Source organism: Lineus longissimus, chromosome 7, assembly GCF_910592395.1.
Source record: "Lineus longissimus chromosome 7, tnLinLong1.2, whole genome shotgun sequence".
In the NCBI taxonomy this organism is placed as follows: domain Eukaryota; kingdom Metazoa; phylum Nemertea; class Pilidiophora; order Heteronemertea; family Lineidae; genus Lineus; species Lineus longissimus.
In genome coordinates this window covers 6,821,891-6,842,405 of record NC_088314.1, presented here as the reverse complement: position 1 = coordinate 6,842,405, position 20,515 = coordinate 6,821,891, and the positions used below count along the sequence as shown (strand labels likewise).

The 20,515-nt window shown below is 42.2% G+C and overlaps 2 protein-coding genes across 5 annotated transcripts; both read left to right on the top strand.

Moving 5' to 3' along the window:
* The first annotated feature begins 934 nt into the window (after nt 1-934).
* On the top strand, nt 935-4,702 carry LOC135490596 (leukocyte elastase inhibitor-like). Its single transcript, XM_064775822.1, has 7 exons — nt 935-1,102; nt 1,522-1,816; nt 2,134-2,412; nt 2,607-2,730; nt 3,057-3,223; nt 3,577-3,727; nt 4,097-4,702. The coding sequence occupies exons 1-7, from the start codon at nt 1,051-1,053 to the stop codon at nt 4,274-4,276; spliced, it is 1,248 nt and encodes a 415-aa protein (XP_064631892.1). The 5' UTR covers nt 935-1,050; the 3' UTR covers nt 4,277-4,702.
* A 240-nt stretch (nt 4,703-4,942) lies between these two features.
* Nucleotides 4,943-20,253, top strand: LOC135490595 (histone deacetylase 6-like). Of its 4 annotated transcripts, none has more exons than XM_064775821.1 (28): nt 4,943-5,435; nt 6,673-6,854; nt 7,571-7,684; nt 8,027-8,058; nt 8,377-8,518; nt 8,763-8,900; nt 9,276-9,478; nt 9,635-9,703; nt 10,144-10,270; nt 10,563-10,628; nt 10,824-10,883; nt 11,279-11,338; nt 11,765-11,854; nt 12,159-12,385; nt 12,521-12,709; nt 13,247-13,334; nt 13,466-13,603; nt 13,757-13,959; nt 14,197-14,458; nt 14,687-14,836; nt 15,092-15,198; nt 15,512-15,579; nt 16,201-16,312; nt 16,534-16,616; nt 16,795-16,979; nt 17,333-17,482; nt 17,890-18,018; nt 18,531-20,253. In XM_064775821.1, the coding sequence occupies exons 2-28, from the start codon at nt 6,699-6,701 to the stop codon at nt 18,582-18,584; spliced, it is 3,402 nt and encodes a 1,133-aa protein (XP_064631891.1). In that variant the 5' UTR covers nt 4,943-5,435; nt 6,673-6,698; the 3' UTR covers nt 18,585-20,253. The 4 variants fall into 4 exon arrangements, with proteins under 4 accessions (XP_064631891.1, XP_064631888.1, XP_064631890.1 ...); XM_064775818.1 differs by having other exon boundaries at nt 4,943-6,259; XM_064775820.1 differs by lacking the exon at nt 10,824-10,883 and having other exon boundaries at nt 4,943-6,259.
* The last annotated feature ends 262 nt before the right edge of the window (nt 20,254-20,515 follow it).

The following is a 20,515-nucleotide window of genomic DNA, read 5'->3' as shown; positions in this document are numbered from 1 at the left end:
TTATCTTGATAGAATCAAAAACCTGTGTCGTCAATAGATTTCACACGGTTGCCACAACAGGCCATTTGTATTTCGCACCAGACGTCCATCCGTCAGACCATTATTGTAAGGAGGCAGGCGGTAATGATAAACGTTACACCAGTGATTGCACGCGCCCCGGATACGCAACACCTTCTCTAAAGACTTCAACGTTAAAACAATACAAACGCCATCTTCAGGATAATGAAGGAACTGAGGCCGTAATGATAAACGTTACACCAGTGATTGCAAGCGCCCCGGATACGCGACACCTCTAAAGGCTTCAACGTTAAAACAATTCAAACGCCATCTTCAGGATAATGAAGGAACTGAGGCCGTAATGATAAACGTTACACCAGTGATTGCAAGCGCCCCGGATACGCAACACCTCTAAAGGTTTCAACGTTAAAACAATACAAACGCCATCTTCAGGATACTGAAGGAACTGAGGCCGTAATGATAAACGTTACACCAGTGATTGCAAACGCCCCGGATACGCAACACCTTCTCTAAAGGCTTCAACGTTAAAACAATACAAACGCCATCTTCAGGGTAATGAAGGAACTGACTTCGGGAGTTTTTTGAGGGGGTCGTTTTAGTCAGATTTTCTCACTTTTCTACCAGAAGAATAAAATACAGCTAGCGGGCATAGTAATTCTATGGATTCAGCAAGCTCTGGCCTTGGGGAAGCTATTGTAAAAAATGCCTTATTGAGCTATATACTAAAGTATCTCTGGTAGATATTGTCCTGGGGGTCTAAAATGGTATTGGAACGTGGGCACTATAATGGTGCTAAGACTCTGCAACAGGCTGTACGTCATTCCCGCCGATCATCTTCTAACCCCGGATATTTACCATTACCGTGCCCCACTGATCTAGATTTTCATGGAATCAACTGATTCACAATCATTACCGCTTTTCCCAACAAGGAAGTGCTTATCTATTAAGTCCACACAGACATACATGGCATTGGTATTACTCAAAGTTTAAACGCAATTTCTTCATTAAGTTAGTTTTCCTGTTGAGCGAAACATGGAGTTAGTCTTGAAGGTCGTCTTCGTGTTGTGTGTAGCAGGTTTTGTTGGTAAGTGTAGTGTAATGCTTCTTTGTCGCAGTTTGATAGATGCCTCCAACAACAAGCCCAAACCTAATTACCCTTGTTCCAGACCGAGAAATTATCGGGGTAGTGGGCCACGCGAAACGAGCAGCCTATTATTTATAGTGACCCGTTATATTAATTTGACGTATCAATAGTTTTTTGCTCAGCCGCCCTTCCTCTATGGGTTAGGGTGAGGGACGAGGCCGGTTCACTCCGTCCGTAGTGTAAACACCCGGTGTAAACATGAGTAGCACACCTTCAAGTCTTTCGACTTTCTTTTGAAGAGAAGGTGTGGATGTACATGTAGAGGCAAAGTCATTTTATCAGGCCGGCAGATCAAAGATGCGACAGGTCGACGGCACTTGCCATGTGGACATTTCGTCATCCCATTCTACCTCTTTCAGTTGGCCAGAACGAAATAAACAATGTCCACCACGGTAGTATGAAGAGAAGAAGTCAGTCATTCAAGGAGTACATCAGGCGGCTGCGACAGTTCTCGAGCGACATGTACACTCAGCTGTCTGAGGAGAAACCGCGACAGAATCTCATCTTTTCCCCGTACAGCATCGAGAGCGCGCTCATGATGACTATCCTTGGGGCCAAGGGGAATACCTGGAAGCAGCTCCGGGCGGGCATGAGGATGGGAACAGATCGCCAGCTGAGGAACAACACCAGGCACTTCCGTAGCACAATGGAGAGGTAGGCATTATTACCTGATGGACATATATAGACTCCCCGCGGGCAGTCCACTTCGTCATCCTATTGATACTGTCTCATAGGGGAAAGGACGAGGCCGGTCCACTGCGTCCGGAGTGTAGATTGTCCCTTTTTAATCGCGCCCGGTCGAGTCCGCCGACTGCCCAGTGATCAGAATGAAACAAACCCGAACAAGTAGGGGGGGCATAAGAGGTAAGAGGAGGTGCATAACTTGTGTTGGCTGAAAAAAAAACTATATTTTTAAGAGTGTAGTACTCGGCGTCCGCACAGAAAATAACTTTCGAATTCATCTTCTGCAGATTGCCAGACGGATATTTTTTCGAATCAGCCAACCGGGTATTTTACCAGAACAGCAGCACGATCTCAGCAAAATATCTCAGCCTTACGGAGGATGTGATTGGGGCATTTCCACAGGCGGTTGACTTCAAGGCCCCAGATGTGGCCAGGGACACGATCAATCGCTGGGTGGAGAAGAAGACCAAGAATAAGATCAAAGACCTCATCTCTGATGGAGTCTTGGATGAACTGGTGCGAATGGTCTTAGTCAATGCAGTGTACTTCAAGGCTGATTGGAAAACGTATGTATTTCCTAATGTTTATAATAACCATAAGTTGGCACATTATTCGTGTTCTTTCATTTTCGTTTTCTTTCTGGCCGACATTTTACCTAAAATCAGAGCGAATGAATAACTTTTACCATAAATGAATAAACATAAAGGTATTAGAATTGGTGATACCTTTAAGTGTTTTACTTTATCTTTTTACTTTGCAGGAAATTCGATGCGCAGATGACGAAAGAGAAGAGATTTTTCAGTCATGATGATGAGCAGGTCGTGGATATGATGGATGTAACCAGTAAATTCAAATATAAGGAAGATGAAGAATGCAATTATAAGGTAGCCCCCGAATTTAAAAAAAGCAGCAACAACATGACGTCCAAACTCTAAATTTATGATGTTTATACTCCTGTCAAAGTGTTTTTAGCGGAGAATCTCGGTGTAGAAGTTTGAAATGTCCTACGGGATAGCATGTCCGGGGAACAAAGGGATTCTATTATGCGCTTTTAATCGCTGAGGTATTAAGGGACCTTTTCTCTGCTATAAATAGAACCATTACCATAATCCGTCCGAGTAACATTGGTCCGGACACCTTTTCCTGTATGTGTGTCCCTTTACGAATTCTTCAGTGCAATGTTAAAAAGCTGTACGTGTTTCTTTTCCAGGCCGTCGAGATGGAATACAAGGGCGGCAGTATGAGCATGGTGTTGGTCCTTCCAATGCACAGGACAAACCAGCAGCAGTTCCAAGCCTTTGAGGAATGTCTGCAGCGGAACATTGAAACTGTTACCAAACAAATGGTGGAATGGAATGTGAACATTTCTCTGCCAAAGTAAGTACCAGAGAATCGTCGTCGTCCACCTTTCTCAGTCCCGTTCTTCGTGCCTTGAGACAATGAATCAGTTTCCACTCTCGCCTATGGGTAGCCTTCGTACATGTAGATGCTTTCCGGCACAGGTCGTCTGCAGGCGTAGACCAAGCAGCCTCATTTGAATCAACTCCACTGCTATAGCGTGTGAGGGCGCCATGTCTCCTTTGGACGGCCTTACTCTTTCTGTCGTCCAATTCCGTCTGACAATACGTTACCTGTCACACTCGGGCGGGGCTCCGAACCGGAGACATGCCCTCGGCGGGTAGGACGAAGGAGCACAAGTCATAATCATCTCTTATGTCATCTTCCCATAGGTTTAAATTAACGCAGCATTTTGACCTGAAGGAACCCCTAAAGCGGATGTCAATCGTGGACCTGTTCATCCCGGGGAAGGCAAATCTGACCGGAATTGACCCGACTGGTGACCTCTACGTCTCTGACGCACTACACAAGGTCTTCATTGAGGTATGTAAAACATGGTCCACATACTCAGTCTTCACTCTCACTGTAAATGTTTCCATGCTGCACTTCACCAGTTGATGTCTGACACGTCGGTAAGATAGAGAACATGGAATATATACATTCTAGGGATCTTGACTATCAAGATTTGACAAGGCAACACCCTGACCAGTACTAGTCATGCAATACCCTTGTGGATTCAAGTCCGTCGAATCTGAATTCGATCTAACCTATTGCCCACAGAGGTCGATCCGGGTCGATCGACCGGCGTTGTATGTCCACCCGGGTGGCGAGGATTTTTTTAACAGGAAGGTTGGTACGAACTACTGGTTAAACATTAGCACCAGCTAAAATACCATTTTATTCTTCCTTTAGGTGAATGAAGAGGGAAGCGAAGCGGCCGCCGCAACCGCCATGGTATCCCGCGGAAGATCCGCCTTCGGTGACCCAGTGTTGCAGTTCGTCGCCGATCATCCGTTTATGTTCTTCATCAAGCACAAGGTTGGGGGAGTTATATTCATGGGCCGCGTGATGAACCCCTCTGCGAATCCGTAGGCAGGGATAACGGAGCGGTTAGATCGAATTCAGGTTCGACGGACTTGAATCCGCTTTAAAGGGGAGCAAGTGCGTCTAATTGGTGATCTTCATCAGCGGCGGGGGCAAGCCCCTTGATCGTGGATCTTGTTTGATTTTGCGATAAAAAATAATCCTGGTACAAGCGTGAATATTTTCGGCTGTTAATTGTAAATGTACGTAGCGCTATCCTGTGGGTAATTGGCCCACGATGTCGGTCCGGCGTTATCTCCTGCTGCTCTTCCTCTTCTATCTAATTCCCAGAATGGATGCCGGCCAAACAGTTTCGAATCGAACATTGTTTACTCAAGTATATATTCACTGCCGTAACTTCCATGCTGACGCACATTCGCATTTTATGTAAAAAAATTGTCATTGGGCTAGAATAAAGTTTATCTCTAAGGGCTACTTTTGAGCTACACTCCGGACGCAGTTGACCGGCCTCGTTCCTCACCCTAAGGAGACCAAATTAGGATGACGCGATGGGCTGCCAAGGGAGTCTACGTTTGAGTATCCTTAGAGACTCCCACCTAACCGCTTTCGTTTAATATACTTGATTCTTTTCACTGATATGGCTTCATCTTGAACGACCTAGTCGATCAAGCGTTTCGTATAAAACTACCCGACAAATTCAGAGGATTTTTCAGTGAAAGAGTACGGGTATACGTTTCGTGCCGGTATATCATGGATATGCGATTATGACAACACCAGTCCAGGCTGTGACTTTCTATTTGTTAAATCTGCTCCCCTGTGCTGTCTCTGGTCGGTCAGTGCCTCTTTCATTAAAACGATTCTTAGCCACATGCAAATTGCCCAAAACCCAACCTTAATGAGGTATCGTTAGTTTGGATTCTTCTAGGCCCAATGAGTCCTCAAGTCGGACCAGGAGAGCTACAACGTCACAACCATGCAAGTATTACCGTGGGAATCTGCTACAGCTACGTTGTCGTAGACCTTTAATAAAAGCGACATGTCAGGTTTCCTGGGGAAGAAAAACATACATAATGCTGTCGCAACCCCAGCCCGGGCCGGGTCACAACCGATGGCCCGAGACAAGAGACAATTCGTCTTTAGTACGTGTGCTGCCATCTTTCGTGAGTCGGTTGAACTAAGGATGGTAAATTTAGCGGTTGCGAAAATCGTAAGATTTTGCATTACAGCAATAACTGCAACAAGAATATATCTGTCGCTTAGATTTAGATTTTGTTAAATTTCCTTTTTATCCTGCCATTGTAATGAAAGAAATTGATCAAAGAATGTGGTTTGAGTTTTCCAATTTTTCCACACGAAGTTCTAATGCATTGACGTAGGCCTATATACAGGGTGGAACAAGGAAACCCTGTTCCAGATGAGGGTGACAGTAGCTGCATTCGCATCATGACCACAGACTGGACACCCCAGACTAACTGTGTGGAGAGACCCTGAGGGGGCACTCAGGGTCCCAAAAAGGGGTACATGCACATCTCCGTCATCTGTATCCATTATAATATTCCATGTCGCAGGCCGCTGCGGGATTAATCGGGCCAGGGAAGGAGGTATGAGAAGGGAAGGACTGGGAGTTAAATACCCCTTCTTCTCTATCGTAATACCCCTCCAATAGCTAGAGCACTACACTCTGTTGTAGCCGAGTCGTTGAGTGATTGTAGGATAATGTCTCTGACCCCTGATTGATTAAATAATTGAGCTCATCTCGGCTCTGATTGATAGGCTTGTGAAAGCAAGCTTTTGTTACAGAAGGGTCCGATCTATTTTGAGCCTTGATTGCCAGGATTGGCTTGGTATTTTCTATGATAGTGTCAAAGTCATCACGGTTAGTTCAAACAAAACTTTAAACTATTTACTATAGGCCTAAATTGTTCCTCACTTTATATGACACATGATGACGACATTAAAAGATGAAAGAAACTAGGTCGAGTGTGGTCCGACTCCGGCCCCATGGCCATGGGCTCCGGCCTTGTAGAAAAGGTTTGTCGAATTTTCAGGTGTTGTGAATTTCAATACTCCTACTCCTATAGTCCTATTTAATACCCAGCTGACCAATATTCAGTGGCACCAGAGACCAGTCAATGTAGTGTTCCAGGTTTAGGCCAACCAACGTTGTAGTGTGGGTCAGGAGGCAGGCAAACGGAGTGGTCTAGATCTGGCATGATGTTGGCAGCTTTGCACCAAGGCTAATGACTTTCATTATAATACACCATGTTGGTCATTCATGTCTAAGGAGGAAGGATCAAACTCCAGCTCCATCATTCCCCACAAGTTGTCCTTTGGTGGATACTGTAATCACTCCAGATGATTAGAAAACTTCCTCTATACATGTATTTAGCTCCATGGAGAGCGATTCAGCCCTCGTGAAATTGTCCTTTTCTCTTTGATTTTAGAGAATGTGACAACCAATAAGAGCATCATGGATGAGGACAACAAGCCACGGCCTGGGAGGAATCGTGGCAGTGCCAGCGGGCAGAAAGAGAACTCTAAGCCTGCAACGCCACAACAAGATGTCAAGGAAACCCCGGCTAATGGTGCAAAGAATCCTGTGAAAAAAGGAGGTGCACGACCAAAGGTACATGTACACTAAGTTCTTCTTTGGAGTGAGTCAGATAAATTCAAGAAGAATAGTTCGCTGGTGAAGTGAGAGGTCGCATAGCCATAACTCAGTGACAGTGTTAATTTGGTACAGGTTGATCTTATGACTCATGAGCTAACCAGCCTGCCACATCAGAAAAAGCTTCTAAGTGGGCTCAAACTTTCTGCCTTCTGTTCACAGGCAGACTTCTTAAACCACTCCTTTATGGGGATAGGTGGATATGGGATAGAGACTTCTTCTTTCTTCTTCTTCAGCATTTGCTTTGCACTTGGAGGGGTCATTCTCCTAGGAGTAATCCTCCTCCAAGGCGGGATGAGCGTATCCTGCGTGCCACTACGGTTAGGCACCAATTGGGTTTATTGGCCTAGTGGTCCGACTTTTGCGAGAGAGATAGAGTCCACGCAAGCTACCCATGTTTCTCACTTGGTGGGGTCTTAGCTTGCCCTGGCATAGACACCAGGAACCTTGGTTTTGATTCTCATTCGAAGGACTGTGAAGAGCCAGGAATTTTAGTTCCTTGAAAGCCACGCCGGTTCATCCAGACATACGATCCTGGGTTCTCCCCGGTATCGAACCCAGGCCCTATTGCGTGGTGGCCAGCATTGTAAACCACTAGGCCATGAGGCTGCTATGGGATAGATACATTAAACATTTTTTGTTATTAAGAGCATTGTTATTTTGCTTGCTTGTAGACCTCTTCCGGTAAAAAGAAGAACAACGGCAGCCTGGCTGAGGCTAAGAAGGTCGGACGTCAGATGAGGTCAGCAAAGAAGAATGCGAATTTGGTCGGAAAGTTTCAGAGTCTGGTGAGTTGAGTTATCTGAAATATTTTAATACATGTAGGCCTAACAGATTACAGAAAAATGAAGAGTTGTGTTGCCGGTAGCCTAATCCACTCTCATGAAACAGTTGAAAACCAGCCCACACTAAACAATGAATGTAAAAAGATTTTCCTGAGAATATGAAATCATCTCTCCATAAATAGTGACCCCAGTGTCGTGGTCAAAAGAATTCTTGTCAGAATTGGAACATATCTCTGTGCCTTATGTAACTGAAAAAGCAGATTTTTAATGCTGGAAAAAATTTGTGATTTGTATAAATTACACATGTATCATTATTTGGTATTTACTGTAACTTTTTCCTTTTAGTCTTTGGACAGTCGACAGCATGTTCCAACTGGGTATGTGTCAAATTTTCTTATTTCATATTCTGATATGCAGAATCTAGTTCCGGTAAATGAAGTCGTGTTCAAAAAGAGTCAACCATTTTCCTTCGTAGGACATGTAGAGCATGTAGAGTGCAGCAGCGGATGGAAAAGAGCAAGTTTACACTCAGGAAGTCTGACGAAAAAAAATCCTATTGTTTCCTCTGCGTCTTGACTATATAATGGGTTCATGATATCCTGCTTCATTAACCCCTTGTGTATTTTGATTTATTCGCTTGGCATCACTGTCCTGAAATCCAACCATGACTAATAAATCTGAACATCACATTTTAGGACAAGTTTGGCGTATGATGAGAAGATGGCTGAGCATTGCTGTCTTTGGGATAAGCAGTATATAGAGAACCCTGAACGATTGCTCAAGACCTGGGAGCGAATCTGCCATTACAAACTACAGGATAGGTGTGTAATGGTTAAGGTAGGGAAACTCATCTCATATCTGAAAATGTTAGTTGCCTGTGGAAAAGGTTATCACATAAAAGTGGTGTGCCGGGGAAAAGTAGTTTAGTAAACCGTGTAATAGGTGACGAACTTGATACGAATGAAGCTTGCTTTGAAAAAAAAAGCAAAACTGCCAAATTTTTACACCTTTTAATCTTTGCGATTTGCGAAAATTTCTAAGAAAATTGAAAAGTTAACAGAATTCTTTTCTAACTTTCCAGCCGTCAGATGTCTCAGACCAAGACCTATACTCCGTCCACAGTCAAGAGTATGTCGATTTGATAAAGAGTACTGCAACAATGGAAGAAAATCAACTTGCCGATTTATCTTCGAAGTATGACTCAGTCTTCCTTCATCAGGTAGGTTAAAAATATATCTTTTGGGTCATCCGTAATCATCAACAATAACATTTTCAAAAGAATATCAAAAGTACTCATTTTAGTCAACCTAAAAGAGCCCTTTCTTCTTGGGGATTAAAAAAGAGTACTAAGTTTAGCCTCTGTCAATCCAAGCATTCCTGTCTTCTCAAAATGAGATCGGATTGCAAAATATCGTTATGAATAGGCACAAAGTGTCTGAGGTATTTGAAGTAGGGCATGTTTGTCAGTAATTAGAAGGGGTTCTTGGCAAAACAACCTGTAAGTCCAATGCACTAACCATACGACTTGGGTCGTCTTGCTCCGCAGACCTTTAATCATGAACTTGATAGTTATCAGTGACATCCTTTCTTGCAGAAAACATTCCCCTGTGGTGAGTTAGCGGTTGGCTTCACGCAACAGATCATTGAGGATGTGGTGGGAGGGAAAACAAGGAATGGCATGGCGATCATCCGACCACCTGGACACCATGCTCAACAGAATGAACCTAATGGATTTTGTGTGTTTAACAATGTGGCTTTGGGGGCCAGGTATGCCAGGCAGACACTCGGTGTAACAAGGTAGGTAGTTAAATTCATACTTGCTTTAAATGATATACATGTATGCAGAAATTAATCTGTGTTAATACAGTGTCTTTTTTAAAAGGGTCGTATAATACATGTATTTTTTTTCACTTGTTTAACATACAGAATGATATATTGTCTTTATGTCTACAGGATTTTGATTGTTGACTGGGATGTGCACCATGGCCAAGGGACGCAGCGTGAATTCTATGATGACCCAAAGTAAGTAGATATCTCCATTATGTGTGAAGGAGGAGTTTTGATATCATTGATGGTCAGTTGTATGAGGTTTTTTTTGCACCAAGCTGGTTGGGTGTGCAGCCAGGTTCGCCCTAGGTATCCTAACTGTCAGGTGCCCCCTGGATCCGCTTGGTACCCCAACAGGCTGCTGATAGTAGTTGTTAAGCCCTGAGAGAATAAATCTTCTTGCTTTATTGGATCCCCAGTCCCCATTACTGATCCCCATAATATATTACGTATTGACCTCAAAAAGGCTGGGCGAGGACCCCTCTGTACAGAGAGACAGGCCTGTTGATTACAGCTACATGTCCCTAACAAAACTTGATGGCCAACGACCAATGTGAAGGACTGCTTACGGCTGGGGGATATCTTTTGACTACCAAGCTGCAACACACCAACTGAATTTCAACTTTTTTTTGCAGCATCCTGTATTTTTCCATCCATCGTTATGAAAATGGCACATTCTGGCCGAACCTACGTGAATCCAATTATGATTTTATTGGGGAAGGACGAGGCAAAGGTTACAACATAAACGTCCCTCTTAATCAGGTAAGCTATGTTTTGATTTTGGAGTGAGTTGTTTGTTTAACTGTGACCCATCACTGGCTTTAAGTCGCTTTTTGAGTCATATGGAGATATTCACATGTTCATATAAACTGAGGTAATAAGCTTCATTTTGATACAGATGCCTATCCTTGAATCTTTGGTGATGCAGGTCCACATCAGTGCCAAGCTAGAGCTCATTGGCTTGCTTCTTTTGAATGAACTTTCAAATGTTTTCAGTGTATTTGATTTGTCGGCTGGAATCTTTTCTATAAATCATCTGATTTTGCTTTTCCAGATCGGTGTAGGAAATAGTGAATACCTTGCTATATTCCAACAAGTGCTTCTCCCAATAGCTTACCAGGTGAGTCCAATGATTTAACTAATTCATTCAAAAAAGGAACTTGCATAGGGGCCGATGTCACACAATCATAAAAATGTCCTCAGTAATCAACTGTTTACTCTTTCTCATATATACATGTAGTCTGGTACTAAAATTACAGTTTGAATCAATAGTCAAAAGATATGGCTGTAAATTATATCGTTATTTTTCTTTCAGTTTAATCCTGAGCTTGTTTTAGTGTCAGCCGGCTATGACGCAGCCCTTGGTTGCCCTGAGGTATAGTCTGCTTTAGCGGTCTCATACTGTAAACCACCAAATTTTTATTTGAAAAAAACCGGAAAGAGCTAAAATAAAAGCGTGAAAATATAGTTTCTTTCAGAAATTGTCGCTATTCGCAAAAAAGAAATCTAAAAATTTGGTGGTTATAGTTTCTCTTTGCACGTTTTGACTGTCACTTTGACATCTCTAAAGGGGAATATTGGTGGTGATTCCGTGACATGCTAAATCGATTATACAATTTGTACCCCCACCTTACTTTCAGTTTTTGAAAATTGTCAACTGAACACTGAGAGCCTTGCCTATATTCCCCTTTAAGTTGTCTACTGCATGTGTGGCTTTTCATGGTGGGAATATCAGTAGCATTGTCACATTCATCTGTCCTCTTGTTTTAGTTCAGACCCGAGATAGTTTTGGTATCAGCAGGCTATGATTCTGCTCTTGGTGATGAAAAGGTAAGACTGGGGTTCAGAGAATTGGTTTTAAGTCCTTTCTCACTGTCAGTCATGGCCGCTAAGCTGCATTTCAAATTGTCTGTGGTTTAATCTGTGATACTATAAGGACTCAATATCTGCCCTCAATCCATTTGTGATATCCTACGAACGTTACGAACAAAATAGATGAACTCTATCAGCTCATGAATGGATGTATTGTACGCGCCGGTCACCGATCCGAAGGTTGACCGCGCTCAACGTTGCTTAACTTCCACTCTGGGGCCAACGCGCCAACCACTGGGCCATAAAGGAATTCCCTCATGGCCGGCGGGTTAAGCCGTGCCATATACCTGGGGGTACTATACAATGGATAATCAGAATATTGGTTTCTGTCATTGAATGCTGGAGATATTTGGTGTTAAATTGAGTGCATTTTTCTCTCTCCAGGGGATGATGAAGGTTACGCCAGCATTCTATGCTCATCTGACCCACATGCTAATGGGACTGGCCGATGGAAAAGTCTGTGTTTTCCTGGAGGTAACTATCTACAGGAGAACTTTCCTTATAAGGACACTCTTGGGACTGTCATATGCTGTCTGTAATAGAGAGGTGTCCTGATTAGGAAGTATCCTTTAAAATAGAGGGTGTCCACTAAGGAAGGTTCCACTGAATATGTAAAGGAACTAAATGCAGTGTTGCCTCTTTCCATTTCTTCCTTCTTGACCATTGGCTGTAACCCTTTTCTATGGCCAATAGAGTAGAATGCAAGCCTGACTATTGATATCTGACATGGTTTCTCCGACACTCTTTTAACCTGCCAATCATCTTTCTTCTTCTCTAGGGTGGTTACTGTCTGAAGTCGTTATCAGAAGGTGCTGCACTGACCTTGCGGACACTACTTGGTGATCCTTGTCCAAGTGTTGGGCCTTTGAAGCAACCAGAACGCAGTGTGGTCAACACCATACTGAACTGCATCAAGGCTCTGCGGCCATATTGGAACTGTTTACGTTACCAAGGAAACCTTGACCCTGGTCAGCCAAGTGAGGTAGAGGACATTTTCCATACACAGTAAGTTTTTTTCAGTACAGCCTATTTATGTCGTCTGGCTTTCTAAATTCTGATACGAAATTTAGATGTATCATTGAACCTAGGTCTCACTAGCTGAAATTCTAACCTACGTGTATGTTATCTTTCCTCCATCAGTGAAGACGAAGAGAAACCAGACAGATACAAGCTGACGAACTGCTACCCCGTCCTGCCAAAAGAGACCAACATGTTCTTAGACTGGCAGTTGGAGCAGCTTGTCAAAGAGACGAACCTGGCAGTGCCGCCAGACAGAACGTGCCTTGTTTACGACGAAGCCATGAGGAAACATAGGAACGCAGTGTATAAGTAAGTTTAAGTAACATGTAACATGCCTGTATCAGGTACAGAAGGGCTCGTCTGCTAGTGTCTTGACGATTGTATACACCAAAGGGACACTTTGGGCAAATTTCAAAACCCCTTCAAAGTTTAGCTACATGTATTCAGGAGACATCTCATGTAGTAACTGTCAACAGTCGGGGGGTACTCTTGAAATCTTGTTCTCAAAATTCGATGGTCAATTTTATGCGCTTAGCCCACCTTAATATCCCCACAGCATTCTTAGATGCTGGAAGTGCGTTGAGCTGTAGTGCTGTAGATTGTTGAACTTTAACTTTTAACTTTAGACAGAAACACTGCCTTATACATTTGTAAGTCTAACTTTACTTAGTTACAGTGTTGGACAGCTTCTCCTCCGTTAGACTAGCTTCTCCTCCGTGAGACTAGATTCAAAGTAACTCGTAGTCTATGAAAAGAACTGATGAATGTTGAAAACATCCTTCCAGCTTCATAAGAATAACACGTTTTTGTTTTACGCTTCTTACACTTGAACTTCTTGATTTTCAGTGGCCACCCTGAACGTCCAGATCGTATTTCTCGAATCTTTGACAAACACGAAGAATACAAGTTATTGGATCGGGTGGTGCAACTTAAGGTTTGTATGGATGTTGTGTCTCTCTTTACGGCGTATGTGCTTTCCTCTCAATGGTGTTTTGGGTTTTTTGTTCAGTGATAAAACACAAAGGCATACTGCTAGGATAATTCTAGGTCTTCTTCCATTTTCAGTCCAGATCTGCTACCACGGAAGAGCTAGAGCTGGTGCACAGACTCGCCTACATCGAAGAAATACAGTGCATGAAAAACATGAAACCTAGAGACCTCATTGACCTTGAGGATAGGTACAACTCCGTATATCTTTCACAGGTGAGGTTTGTGAAGATTCATGTGTCAATTTCATAGAATGTAAATGAGATGTGGTGAGCAGAATATGAAGCATACTGTCTAAAAACACCTGCTAGGATGTTTGAAAGGAGTTTCAGGAGACACAATAATGACACTTCTTCTGCTCTGTTCCAGGATGCTCATGAATGTGCTAGTCTAGCTGCCGGCTCCCTGCTAAATGTGGTAGACCACGTCCTGACCGGTCAGTGCCAGAATGGCCTGGGCATCATCAGACCTCCTGGGCACCATGCGGAATCGAGTAAAGCTTGTGGATTCTGTTTCTTTAACTCTGTGGCAGTGGCAGCGAGATATGCTCAGAAAAAGTACAATTTAGAAAGGTAAGACATACTTCTTTGACAAAAGATCAGTCTCATTACTGCAACATAACATAGTTTATCTCACGAGAAAATGCCATTCTGATTTGTGGCGATGTTGCACAGAAAACCAAGAATGAGCCTTCTGAATCAAAATGCTGACAACTCTGGAGTAGGTAACGCCGAGTTAAGTTAATTTCAGTGTAAGCAACAAAATTTGTTCTGAACGACCAGGCCCTTATTTTGTTTTCTCATTTTCAGGGTTCTGATCCTTGATTGGGACATCCATCACGGAAATGGTACCCAGCACATGTTTGAGGAAGACCCCTCCGTCCTTTACATGTCCATCCACAGGTACGAGTATGGCTTCTTCTTCCCTAGTGGTCTGGATGGAGACTACGTCAAGGTCGGCCGAGGTCCGGGCGAGGGCTTCAACGTGAATATACCCTGGAATAAGCGTGGTGCTGGTGACCCGGAGTACCTGGCTGCCTTCCAACAGGTCATAATGCCAATAGCTTATGAGGTAAATCTCTGCATGTTTGCTATAGATCTTTCTGAAAATTGGAGATGGAATGTCGATGAACCATGTCTGTGTCCCTCTTGTTCGCTTTTGAAAATAATGGTGCTCACTTTTTTTGAGCAACTACATTTCTCAAGGTGCTTTATTGTATTCGGTTTAAGATGCACTACATGTACAATGGGTGCCTTAAAAATCAACGGCTGTGTGTACAATCTTACCATTTTATTCCAGTTCGATCCAGAACTTGTGCTGGTGTCAGCTGGTTTTGATGCAGCCCGTGGTGACCCACTTGGAGGCTGTAACGTCACACCAGAGGGCTATGCCCACATGACACATATGCTATCATCCCTCGCAAATGGAAAAGTCTTATTAGCATTAGAGGTAAGATATTCTTATTGGTTCTCGTAGATAATGCTTCTCTTAGATTATGTGTAGCATGTTGACTTGGCAACTAGAAGAGTTTTGTTGCAGTTCAAACTCAAAACTTGAAATAATCTGAATCCTCATTTAAGTGTCACTACTGCATCGTACCAGCATGGTCTATACTTGATCTCTCATACCAGGTTGGGCCAGACTCTTTGTTAAATGAGAGAGGCACTCATTTCTTTGACACAATATGCCATTGACTGCTTTCAGGGCGGCTACAACTTGACGTCAATATCCGAGTCGATGGCCATGTGTACCCACACCCTCCTGGGCGATCCTTGCCCGCCTCTCAACTTGGAACACCGGCCAAGTGATATGTAAGTCTGGTTAAAACTATGGCCGCTGTGACATGGCGCTGACTGTCACAGGCTGTCATGACAGTCCACAACATATGTGGGCTTATTTGTTTGTGTTAAGGGAGTCACCCTGAAGACTTAATTTTTTACATGTGATGGGGTGGAATTTGGAAAAATTCACGTGGAGTAGTAAATATGTTAATAACTCACCCCACCATACTGCTATTTTGATGTCTGCACATTCTGAATGAATAATGTAATATGCTGAAGTTGGTCTGTGGTATTTACTCAAAGAAATTTCATTGACACTGATGTCTTTTTGCTCTGATTTCAGACACGTTGAGTCCATTTGCAATGTCCAAGATGCACACTCAAAATATTGGACATGCTTGCAATACAGGGGTGAGAATTATTTTTGGAACGATTGTCTGATTGTCGTGACAAGAAGCACATTGCATACTTATACAGTTTAGCTCATATTTTGAAAGACTTTAAAAACAGTCTATACTCAACCCAATCCTAAAAAAACCCAGCAGTATTGACACCTTCAGCGCCGAACAACGTAGATCCACGTGGCCCAAATCCCCCCTCTTTGAGCTGGTTATCTGAGTCTCATGGATTTCATGAAAGAACAACGCCATCGCCATCTTCAGGGAAAGGTAGGAACTGAAAGACTTCACGAAAGAACTACGCCATCGCCATCTTCAGGGCACGGTAGGAACTGAAAAGACTCAGTTCCTACCTTCCCCTGAAGATGGCGATGGCGTAGTTCTTTCATGAAGTCCATGAGACTCCGATAACCAGCTCAAAGAAGGGGGATTTGGGCCACGTCGATCTACGTGGTTCGGCGCTGAAGGTGTTAAGAGAGTCACATAAGAAGAGCCACTTTTGTTTTTGAATAACCTTTATTGTGTTTATCTGCAAAATCCATGAAGCTAAAGTACTGACTGAAATTTGGCGATTAAGTGTATTTGCTCTTTTATAATGCAACACGTCGAAAGCATTTCTATGTCCCTTCTTCAGTGGATCTTCCTGCTCCAATCAAACACCGCAGTGCCAAGTCTGAGTTGGGTGATGACAGTTTGACTGATGAAGCCAGCACCACAGACACAGATTCAAATGTTACAGAAAGAAGGTAAGAGAGTATTGAAAGTTTTTTCTCTAAGTTGTGATTGTCAGTTGTTCTGTAGACTGTGGCTGTAAAAACATTATATCAAATTTAGGTACATGTAGGCCTATATTGCAGACTTTAAACCTTTACTGGATACTTGTGACTGCTAGCTGAAGCTGTTAAAGTCCCAGATGGGGGATGATTTTGATATTTGATAAACTTTCTGCTTCTCTCTTCTTTTCTAGTTCTACGGCTGGTGACACAAGCACTCACACTGAGGAATCATTCCAGATGGAAGGTTTGATTACAGATATGTCAAAGGTCTCCGGTGAGTAGGATAAAGACAGATAAGTTCTGGGGGCCGTTGCATAGTATTTTAAGAGTTGACTGGTGCACACACAGATGTTTGGTAAAATCCATCATTGGACTGAGGCTTGAATTGACTGAATGAGGAAACCATACTTGCCATTATTTATCACCATTATCTGTTCGTTTCATGATTTCAGTGGAAGACAATATGAAACAAGAGGGAAGTACAAGCGGGTCACTGGATATATCCAAACCACTTCAGCCAGGGTCGGCAGATACATCTCCCGAGGTGGAGTCTCTTGAGGATGAGGCCGGGGCTTGTGGTGGTGTGACCGGACAGACCACTGTGGGTGAACTTTTAGGAGGTATCAGTGATGACCCAGTAAGTCATTCATCAGTTTCTGTCCTAGCTCCTAACTGGCTCACAGTCAGTCACTCTTGTTATTTTAATGTAAGCTCAGGGTGGAAACAGGGGGTGGATTTCAAACCCCATTTAATGAACCCAGTTTCAATAAAAGACTCACCTGTGTATGACATTTCAATGAATACCTGGCCTGTGAATGACGTTTGATAAAAACCAGTCCTGTGTATGAGGTTTCCATGATAGCATGGCCCATGAATGAGGTTTTCATGAAAGTTTGGTCTGTGAATGAGGTTTCTATGAAAAACCTTGCCTGTGAATGAGGTTTCCTCAAATAACTTGCCAAATATATCATGCTGATGTTTTGTTTTCAGAATGCTCATATGTTTGCTGTGATGCCGCGTCCTTGGTGTCCCCATCTGTCCATGATAGGTCCACTCCCAGACAAGGGTCTCGATGCCAATGCCCCGTGTCTCGACTGTGAGGCCGTTGGTGAGAATTGGGTGTGTTTGATCTGTTATAAGGTATGTCGAGGGAATTTGCTTTCCTATTTTTCCTTTACATGTAGAACTATTGTGGTCTGGCACCTTGGATGCTTTAGTGTAGAATGGAAAATTGACAATAGTACCAAGGCCCTGTGTATTCTCAGGATCTGTCAAATGTCATCCAGTCAGGATCAGTAACTGCCTGTACATTACTGTACACCACTATACTACTGTCAGTTTAAGACACCTACAGGACATAGGACTTGAAAACCTGATGCATAGACAGTAGGGGCCTACATGTACCTTATACTTTTGACGGGTTTGGCAGATTAAGTTAATGCCAGTGCATTACTGTTTTTATCAGATGTTGCTGGTAAAATTAAAAGTCCTGCTACGGTTTGCAACACGAGTACATTGTATAAAGGTTTTATCCTCCGTGATTTCAGGTGTATTGCAGTCGTTATGTGAATGAGCACATGTTGTTCCATGGCATTGCCACAGAACATCCTCTCGTGTTGAGCTATGCTGATCTCAGTATCTGGTGCTATGCCTGCAATGACTACATTCATAATGATGTGAGTATGGTACCTTTAAGCAGATATGTACTTCAATCATTCAGATAGTTACTCAGATGCTTTCTGGATGAATAGGGGATGTTGCCACTCGTGCACTGAATCATGACACGTGGTCACGAACGGCAAGACAATAATGTGAAGTCAGCTTTAACAGCACTAGCTTCTGTCGACTGTGACGACATACATATATACAAATTCTGACTCGTGAGCCCTGTTGAACTGACGTAGTACTGTACACGATGTACATGTACAACATCCCTCATGATGCAGTTTGTCTAACAAATTGTTCATTAAATTGAAATTTCTTAACAACGTAACATGCTTAAGTGTGAAACAATTGAGTTTGACTCCAAAGGTCAACCTAATGCGATGCCTCGTTGTGTTCTAGATGAAGTCATACGTTGACCTCCATGCTGATGGTAATGTGACCGGACATCCCTGTATGATTTAAATTGAACTCAGTGTCACAGTATTTTCCTTTGTTACAAACATTTTTCCATTTCGTCTTTCAGGCCCTCCTTCCAGCTAAGCAGTCTGCACACCTGAGCAAGTTTGGACATCTATGATGATGGATCTGGTCGCTTTTATATGTAGATAACGTAGACACATACCATATGTTTTATTTGTTAACCCCTTAGGATATACTAAAATTTCATCAATTTTATATTTTGTCTGCTGCAAACGAAGAAATAAATTGTCCCAGGGTGTTCTCAAATGTGGAGAGAGTGAAACATTGTATTCTTATATCCAGTATATCACATTGTCATCAGTTACCAGTATACGGGTAACAATTTTTATCTCGTGGTCCAAGTTTCATTTTAGACTATATGTATAACCAAAAATAAAATTTGTCAGGAAGACTATATATTTTTGCGTTATTACTGCACCAGGTGATTGTGATTTAAGTATATTTGTTATCTTTCATATTATATTGCGCTAAATGGTAAACGAACACTATAATATATTTCAATTGATTAGATTTGTGGAATAACTGGAATAGACACCCCTTGTGTGACATTTTTACATTTCAGGTTGATGGTCAATGTAATTTTTTTTGAGTAATTTATTTTACTAATGTGAAAAATGATAGCAAGGGTAATATATTTGTCTCTCAGTAATAGTAAGAATTAATAAAGACTATATCTTTATTTAATCCTGGTAATAGCAAGCAGTGCCTATCTTACAGTATCAATTCTGTTTCATTAAACCTTGTTGCAATTAAGAAAGATCTGAAGTACATGTAATTTGGTCTTTCAATCAGTCAGATTATGGACAGCTTCCAGCTAAAAGTCCTGTTCAAATAATGTGCCCTTCTATCAATACCGGTAGATCCAATGCCATGTGAATATTTTTGTGTCTTTCTCTGAAGAACATGTCCCTGTCCTTCTGTGACATGTTGTGTTTGATAATACATGTATACATGTAGTAGCATTTTTGAGAACGCTCTGTTTTGATCTGTCACAGGGCACAGTCAAAGTTGCACTGTGCACAGGGTAGTTTTGAACCACTTTTAGTTCTTCAAGTTTAGTTAGTTTATGCAAGCTAAATTCATTGTGCAATGAACATTCTTTGGTAATCACTGATATATATCTTGAAGTAGATGTCCTATACGTATAACTTATAACAGGATGTGCACTACTTTAGTAAATGTAGGTAAAATACGTACCCTAGTGTCACCTATGTAAGATCACTTCATTAAAAACTACTCCAAATGCCAAGTCAGAATATGACATCATGATCATCAGAAAACTAGGTGTCACCAACCCAATGTCTATCCAAATTGAACATTTTGTGTGGCTTAAGACCACAGTTATATCTCCAGTTTCTTTAATATTCAGAAATGGTCTTAGGTGAAACTCATATATCTTTAATATTCAGAAATGGTCTTAGGTGAAACTCATATATCTTTAATATTCAGAAATGGTCTTAAGTGAAACTCATACATGTATATCTTTAATATTCAGAAATGATCTTAGGTGAAACTCATATATCTTTAATATTCAGAAATGGTCTTAGGTGAAACTCATATATCTTTAATATTCAGAAATGGTCTTAGGTGAAACTCATATATAGATGTCCCTCCTTTTTGTTATAAATTATAAAAAAATGCTTTTTAGTAATCTTGCTATGCACTGGTATCCTCACATTTGATCTGAAAATCTTGATTGTCGTAGTGCTTTGATACAGCTTTGTAAAAACGATAATGTATACCTGTATATTCTGATACAAAAAATAAATGAGCAAGTAAATTGATACAGAAGTTGTGTTATTCTTGTGACAACCCTGTGAGATATGTTGCAGCACCAGTCCCCAGCCAATGGCTATCCATTGATTACACCCCTTGTCTATGACACTATAAAGGACAGGAGAGGACAGTTGTCTCTGAATGCGAATGTTCTCTCCTCTCCTGCCCTCTGTCTCACCTCCCAACATATCAGGCTGTCTCTGGACGACCTCCGTCGCCTCTTAATGCCAATGCCTCTACAACTATACTCTG